Below are 8,601 nucleotides of genomic sequence, written 5' to 3' on the forward strand. Positions count from 1 at the left end.
TATTTCTAGCTAATAATGCGAATATTATTAGCATACTGATGATACACAGAGGCTTATATTTCTAGCTAATAATGCGAATATTATTAGCCTACTGATGATACACAGAGGCTTATATTTCTAGCTAATAATGCGAATATTGTTAGCATACTGATGATACACAGAGGCTTATATTTGTAGCCAGTAATGCTAACATTGTTAGCATACTGATGACCCACAGAGGTCAGAACGTTCACAGACAAAGAATCACTGTGCAGATCAAAGGAAAGTGAATTACCATCTCTTCTGATAGTCAGTCAATCCTTTAATTAATTGAGAAATATCCAACCTTTTCTGGTTCCAGAGTCTTCAATGATGATCTTCTGCTCTCCTCTTCATTCTGACACTAAAGAGTTTTAGACTGTTGGTTTGATGAACGAAGGAATCAGTCCTGAATGATTTGTTGTCTTTCTCTGATCGTCATTATCTGAGGCTGGGAAAGCACACTTAGAGGGGAAGGATGACACAGACGTGCAGTGGGATCTTCAAAATAAAGGCGTGTCTTAAAGATGACGACATGGATCAAAGTTTGTGCTTTGTATTGGTGATACTGGATGATTAATCGTTGCATCATACATCAATCAGTATAGATAGATCGTTGCACTTAGTAATCAATATACTGTATGATATCCTGAGGTAAATGACTCCTCTCCCTCTTCCCAGTTATCGCTCATTCCAACACGAACCTTAATGATTAAACCCCGCACAGGTGCTGTGTTCGAAATGCCATACCACACTAGCAGTACGTTCTGATGTGGCCTACATGTAGTCTGTAGTATGCAGACAAAAGCTAAATGTGCAGAATGCCAAAAATAATACCCGAAAATACCCGAATGTCGAACTGATTCGGAGAAAATCAGTACGACATTCGGGTATTTTTGGCACACTGCAAACTACTACATACTGACGGACAGCAGCAGCATTCCAGCAGAAGGGGCGCTAAAGCTAAAGAAGCGGCAGTCATTGTTTACTTCCGCCTGGCGTAGCATACTGCAAGATGGATATGAAAAGCTCCTCCATACTACAGACTACCGCCGAACACAGTATGCAGTATATAGTATGTAGTATATAGTATATAGTATGTATGTATGTATGTATGTAGTATATAGTATGTCATATAGTATGTAGTATATAGTATATAGTATATAGTATATAGTATGTATGTATGTATGTATGTAGTATATAGTATGTCATATAGTATATAGTATGTAGTATGTAGTATGTATGTATGTAGTATATGGTATGTAGCATATAGTACATAGTATATAGTATGTAGTATATAGTATGCAGTATATAGCATGTAGTATATAGTATGCAGTATATAGCATGTAGTATATAGTATGCAGTATATAGTATGTAGTATGTATGTATGTAGGCATTTTGAACACAGCCACTGAGATCTCTGTCTCATTCCTTTCTGAGGTCACATGTTGCCTGTGATGTCATCTTTTTCAGGGGACTCACACAGGGAACGCGGAGGGCTTTAAGATCAGCACGCTGCTCAAACTGACCGAAACCAAAGCCAACAAGTCCAGAATCACACTGCTGCACCACATCCTGCAGGTAACACCAAACTGGTTACACTGGTTATAATGATTACACTGGTTATACTGGTTATAGTGGTTCCACTGGTTCCACTGGTTATACTGGTTATAGTGGTTACACTGTTTATACTGATTACACTAGTTACACAGGTTATACTGGTTACAGTGGTTATACTGTTTATAGTGGTTCCACTGGTTCCACTGGTTATACTGGTTATAGTGGTTACACTGGTTACACTGGTTATACTGATTACACTAGTTACACAGGTTATACTGGTTACAGTGGTTATACTGATTATACTGGTTACAGTGGTTACACTGGTTATACTGATTATACTGATTACACTAGTTACACAGGTTATACTGGTTACAGTGGTTACACTGGTTACACTGGTAATATTGGTTATGGTGGTTACACTGGTTATACTGGTTACATTGGTTATAGTGGTTACACTGGTTATACTGGTTGAACTGGTTACAGTGCTAACACTGGTTACACTGGTTATACTGATTATACTGATTACACTAGTTACACAGGTTAAACTGGTTACAGTGGTTATACTGGTTACAGAGGTTACACTGGTTACACTGGTAATATTGGTTATAGTGGTTATAGTGGTTACACTGGTTATACTGGTTACACTGGTTACAGTGCTTACACTGGTTATACTGGTTACACTGGTTATACTGGTTATACTGGTTACAGTGGTTATACAGGTTACAGTGGTCACACTGGTTATACTGGTTACACTGGTTACACTGGTTATACTGGTTACAGTGGTTATACAGGTTACAGTGGTCACACTGGTTATACACATTACAGTGGTTACAGTGGTTATATTGGTTACAGTGGTTACACAGGTTATATTGGTTACAGTGGTTACACTGGTTATACTGGTTATACTGGTTACACTGGTTATACTGATTACACTGGTTATACTGGTTATACTGGTTATACTGGTTACAGTGGTTACACTGGTTACACTGGTTACACTGGTTATACTGATTACACTAGTTACACAGGTTATACTGGTTACAGTGGTTATACTGGTTACAGAGGTTACACTGGTTACACTGGTAATATTGGTTATAGTGGTTACACTGGTTACACTGGTTACACAGGTTATATTGGTTACAGTGGTTACACTGGTTACACTGGTTATACTGGTTACGTTGGTTAAACTGGTTATACTGGTTACACTGGTTACACTGGTTATACTGATTACTCTAGTTACACAGGTTATACTGGTTACACTGGTTACACTGGTTACACTGGTTATACTGGTTACAGTGGTTACACTGGTTATATTGGTTACAGTGGTTACACTGGTTACACTGGTTACACTGGTTATATTGGTTTCACTGGTTCACAGATGATATAAACCCTGTCAGGAGTTTTAAAGTAATATATCACGCTGTCCTCCCCTGAACCCTGCTGCTGTCTGTGTGATCATCAGGAAGCGGAGCAGAACCATCCGGACCTGCTGAACCTGCCCGATGACCTGGAGATCTGTGCAAAGGCTGCTGGGTAAAAACTTCAAACATTCAGCTGCAGACAGTGGAGCTGTTGATGCTGATGAGTTTTCTGATACCTGAATGATTTCACAGACGTACAGTTTGTGTGTGTGTGTGTGTGTGTGTGTGTGTGTGTGTGTGTGTGTGTGTGTCTGTGTCTGTGTCTGTGTGTGCAGGTTGAATCTGGAGTCTCTTCAGTGTGAAAACAACACTCTGATCAAGCAGCTGAAAAACTCAGAGCGGAGAGTTTCCTGTTCTTCGGAGGACCTGATGGAGCAGTACCTGACAACCATACAGGTGAAGAGGAACAGACTCCGCCCCCTGAGAGGCACTCACCTCTTCGAGTGTTCACAACCTGAGAACTATTAACAGACACAATGACACTCAGGTGTATTTACCTGTCTGAGCAGTGTTCTTCTTCTGTGGTGTTTCAGGAGAGCCTGCAGGCGTGCGAGCTGCTGCAGCAACTGTTGTCCTCAGTGGAGGACAGGAGGACACACCTGTCCGTCTACCTGTGTGAGGACAGCAGCAGCTTCTCCATCGAAGAACTCCTCAACACCATCAAGACCTTCAGAGGACTGTTCCTCAGGGCCGTCCAGGTCAGCAGCCAATCACAGGCCAGCAATGTCAGCAGCTAATCACGGGGCAGCAATGTCAGCAGCCAATCACAGGCCAGCAATGTCAGCAGCCAATCACAGGCCAGCAATGTCAGCAGCTAATCACGGGGCAGATACGTCAGCAGCCAATCACAGGGCAGATACGTTACGTTACAGTTAAAAGAAGCGTTAAATGCAGTCGTAATCACTTCTTGTCCTTGATGATGTTTTCGTCAGGAGAACGAGAGCTTCAGGCAGCAGGAGGCGAGGAGGAGGCAGCAGGAGGAGGAGAGGAAACACAAAGGAGGCACCAACAAGATCAGTGAGTCACTCTGAATGTACAGTGACCTCTGACCCCAACAGGTACCCGGTCATGTGAGTCAGTCAGGCACCCTGTGAGCAGCTGCAGGTGTGTTCTTTGTGAGTGGGGGCTGCTGTGGTTCTGCCTCTCAGCAGGGATTCAGGATGACTTGGCTTTTTGATTGTCCTTCAGTGAGTCTCATGTTTCTGAGAGCTTTAAGGTTATTTTTGGGTCCGATTGTGAATAGGTGTTAGCCCCATAGGTGTGGGATTACAGTGTGGGATGTTCATATTTAATGTGACTGTGTGAGCATGGAGCTCACTGCACACTGATACAGCTCTCTGCATGAACGCGGTATGCATGTGTGTATGCTTCAGTGCACTCAAGTAACACAGGTAAGGAGCTGGCAGGGTCCGAAATCACTGCCAGGATATCGTCAGCGTACAGAAGCATTTTGTGCTCCCCACCACCTGCACGCACTCCTTGAATTCTTACATCAGTTCTAACTGCTATGTCCGTGGTTCCAAAAATATAGTGAACAGCAATGGGCAAAGGGCACAGCTGCCTAGTTCCCCTAGAAAGGGGGAAAAATCTGAGACCAGCCCATTTGGAAGAACAGCTGCCCTCGGGTTGGAATAAAGTACTCTCACCCATTTACAGAAGCCAGGCACATCAGGAACCTCCACTCCACCCGGTCCAAGGCCGCCACCGGTACCGGACTAGAGCGATTCATATAAAGGAGGTGCGTAAGTCTTCGCATGTTATGAGCTGAGGACCTGCGTTTAATAAAGCCTACTTGATCACCATTTATAATGTCTGGTAGGACCGCCAGGGTTTTTGTTAATATCTTACAGTCTGCACCAAGAAGACTTACTTTTGATGAAGTCACCACCTCATTATCCTTCGTTGTCATCGTGATGTTGATAGAGTAATCCTGTTGTCATAGAATGTGGTTTGAAGTCTACATAAGGCAGACTCAACTCTTTAGTTATCTATGTCATGGAGCTGATACTTCAGCTTACATATAGTTTGATATGAATTGTCAGAATAGTGTTGTGCTAAATCTTTCTCCATGTTGCGTATCTCTTGACGCGTGGGCGATGACTTTACGTCGTATATGTGCCTTAGATGTTTCCCAGACTGAAGCCGTTTTTCCTGTGGAGCCAATATTAATGTTGAAAAAGGATTTAAGCTCCTCTGCTAATGTGTTGCTTAAAGAGTCACTTTGCAGAAGCATGGTCTTGAGCCTCCAACAGCCTCTGTTTACCTGGTCTGTGTAGCTCTACTGTGCCATGGTCACTGTGAGCGATTGCACCTATGTTGCAGTTTACAGCTGAATTTAGCAGTGTGTTTGTACTCCCTCTCATGTCGACTCACTAACCTCCAAATATCCACAAAGTCTTCTGCTCACATTTGGATTGCAGCTCTGTCCCTGGGTGTGCATCTCCGTTCTGATTCCATTAATCAATGCTTCAATACAAATAAATCGACCTTCCTTGTCCTTGTGTTGTTTCAGCATGAGAATCATCGCCCTATTTCTTTTGTGTGAGTAACAGCTATGAAAGACTTTACCAATCCAGCCTTTCTTAAGTTTCACTGCTTCCTCATTCCCTGATGTCTGTGACTCCTGAATGAATGAAGTCTGTATTCTAAATATGTTTGGATCTTCCTCCTTCTAATTTGGTTCCCACATCCATCCGTCCATTATCTATACCGCTTATCCTGTTCAGGGTCGCTGGAGCCTGTCCCAGCTGTCACATTCATTTATGTTCCACGATATCATATTGATGTACCTGTCTGTCATCACCCTCAAACTTGTGAATATAATGTGGCTGTAACTGCAGTTCTCTCATCAAGGCATCAACTTTCACAAAGCAATTCTATAAAAGCAGAAACAAACATCAGCAGGCCAACTCAAATAAACTGAGTGCAAAGAACAAACATGAACACCCACAACATCCCCCGAGCAGAGCAACGGGACATGGTGCTGCTAAGCTCCCCCTCTTCACTCGGTCCGTGAGGCGCGTTAACAGTTAAATACCGGCAATGCGACTATCCTGCCCCCCCCACAAACCGTCATAATAGCTCACACACACTTCATCATGTTTTCCTTACTGAGTCCCTGGTCCTCCACTGATGGATGGATTCTTAATGTTTCAGCTTTAAGAAAATATGTTTATAGTGTTCTTTGAGAACCAAGAGACTTCCTGAAATCCAGCCAATCAGAAGGAGGCAGGCGGGGCTTAAAGAGACAGGAGCTGAAATGTTTCAGACCAGAATATCATGAAGAGTGTAAATCCTGCACAGCTGGCTGCTGAATGTTAAAGTCGTCTCCCTCCTCCAGTCAGGACGGACCCGTCCAACCAGGACCAAGGCTGCATCATCGACAACCTGCTGGCTGAGATCAGGAAGGGCTACAACCTGAAGACGGCCGGACCACGAGCTGGGAGGGGCAGCAGGGTCCACGGTGAGGACTGTGGACCACTTGTCCTAGATTTCAGACTTAGATTAGCCTGAGAGTAAATCTTTGTGACTCCGTGTTTGTTGTCCTCATCAGATCACCCAGGGGTCATACAGAGGTCATTGGCTGTGGACGAGCCTGATTTGTTGGTCTTCAGCCAATCAGAGAAGCCTGCAGAACCACAAGAGGCAGTCCAGACCCCCTCAGATCCACCAGCTGAAATAAGACCAATATCTCCTGCTGGCAGCGAGGGAGGCCAGAGCCAGGCCAGAGTCCGGGAGGAGGACTCTGGTCCTGACCTCCAGGCCAAAGATGGAGGTCCTGCAGGAGAAGAGGAGGTCCAGCTCAGACAAGAGGAGTCCAGAGAAAACACAGATTCAAACAGAGAAAACGAGGATTCTGAGTTTGAAGAGATCACATCGTTCGAAGTGAGAACAACCAAGCCCCGCGGTGATCCAGATCCTGGTCCAGCAGGTAGGTCTGACCTGAGCCAGGCCAGGAACAGACAGCACAGACACCAGTCAGAGCCAGGTCCAGCTGATCAGACATGTCACAGATTTATTTTAGTCCCTCTGGTCTGAAAATAACAGACTGTACATAAGAAGGGGGCGGGGCCACTGGTTTCTGCACTACGCTTTAGTAGCCTCAAGTTTGACATTTTGGTGTCGCCATCTCGGTCTCAAGTGAGCGAGGGGTTAGCAAACGCTAAGTTATCAGCATATGCTAGTGCTAGCTTGGATGGCAAGGTCGATCTTAATTTACTGAGACTGTGATGCTAACTGTGTAAATGTGTTCAGTAGACTTTCACAATAAAAGCACACTGTGGAGGGCCCTGTTGATGATGTACCACCCAATCAGAGTGTGCGTTTGACCTGCAGGGGGATCCAAACAGAAAACCAAGAGAGGGTGTGTGCTACACTGAGGTGAGTCCACACCCTCACTTATCTGTCACAGCTGCAGGTTCACCCTGAGTTCAGCCTGTCAGGCTCAAATCTGCTGAGGACTACAGGTGTGATGCTGCTAAAAGCTAGCATGCTAAAAACAGCATATTCTAAGCTGTCAATTACAAGACTTTTATTTCACTGTCACTGACTCAGGCAGCCAATCTGTCTGATTCCAGCTGCAGCAGCCTGAGAGCCTGAGTTCAGGGCGCACTGACCGACAGAGAGGCTGCCATAGATGTTTAAAATCAGGTTCTCCTCTTTCCCTCTGTGACTTCTTCTGTGTTTTCAGGTGACCCGAGGAGGACTCGTCTCCATGGCAACAGGACTAAATATATTTACACAGACAGAAGTGTTGCTGTTAGAGTCACTCTGACAGCTGTCATTGGACAGTTACTGTCAGCTGATCTTATTGTGACAGGTTTCTTCACTTCCTGTGTTTTTGATGATGTCTGTATGAATTCTCTGGAGCAGCTGATTATTGATCATCAACACGCCTCCATCAGTCTCTGTAAACGGATCGTCTGTCCTTTGAACCATTGATCACCCAATAAAACTGTGAGAAGACGGTTTGTAATCTTTATCAATAATCCATTACCGATAATACATTATAATATATATACATATATATATACATACTGTATATTCATACTGTATATTCATAATGATATAATGTAATAAGATAATTATATTCATTTATTTATGATTATATAATAATGATTAATAATATAGTCATAAAGTGATATGTAGTTTCAGACCTCGATCACCTCGTACCTCGATCAGGTCATAACTCGATCGTACCTCGATCAGGTCGTACATTGATCAGGTCGTACCTCGATCAGGTCGTACATTGATCAGGTCGTACCTCGATCAGGTCGTACCTCGATCAGGTCGTACATTGATCAGGTCGTACCTCGATCAGGTCACAACTCGATCGTACCTCGATCAGGTCGTACCTCGATCAGGTCGTACCTCGATCAGGTCATAACTCGATCAGTCCCACAGCTGAGGAAACATCTGTACAGTGTGTTTGAAACAGCTGGAACCTGAGTCTGTTCCATTTGTTCTCTATATCCATTTATGATGGAGCCCTGCGCTACATGAAGAGCTATAAACATACAGCTCTTACACAGAGATCTTGACCTCTGACACCCTGGCTCCTACAGGTTCACGCGTCATTCTCTAACAGGCTGAGGAGTGACAGCAT

General features: G+C 44.0%; 1 protein-coding gene across 1 annotated transcript in view; it reads left to right on the plus strand.

The window, feature by feature from the left end:
* LOC138612151 (inverted formin-2-like) overlaps positions 1 to 7,954 on the plus strand; it is a 24,168-nt gene extending 16,214 nt beyond the window's left edge. Inside the window, exons 15-23 of the mRNA XM_069685464.1 lie at positions 1,492 to 1,599; positions 3,038 to 3,108; positions 3,272 to 3,392; positions 3,530 to 3,694; positions 3,929 to 4,013; positions 6,337 to 6,459; positions 6,550 to 6,927; positions 7,332 to 7,376; positions 7,687 to 7,954. Coding sequence (XP_069541565.1) covers positions 1,492 to 1,599; positions 3,038 to 3,108; positions 3,272 to 3,392; positions 3,530 to 3,694; positions 3,929 to 4,013; positions 6,337 to 6,459; positions 6,550 to 6,927; positions 7,332 to 7,375 — 1,095 coding nt within the window. The 3' untranslated portion in view covers position 7,376; positions 7,687 to 7,954. The remainder of the gene's footprint in view (positions 1 to 1,491; positions 1,600 to 3,037; positions 3,109 to 3,271; positions 3,393 to 3,529; positions 3,695 to 3,928; positions 4,014 to 6,336; positions 6,460 to 6,549; positions 6,928 to 7,331; positions 7,377 to 7,686) is intronic.
* The last annotated feature ends 647 nt before the right edge of the window (positions 7,955 to 8,601 follow it).

Source organism: Semicossyphus pulcher, unplaced genomic scaffold, assembly GCF_022749685.1.
Source record: "Semicossyphus pulcher isolate SPU_LCO1_2020_fin unplaced genomic scaffold, fSemPul1.0.p SCAF_11, whole genome shotgun sequence".
Classification (NCBI taxonomy): domain Eukaryota; kingdom Metazoa; phylum Chordata; class Actinopteri; order Labriformes; family Labridae; genus Semicossyphus; species Semicossyphus pulcher.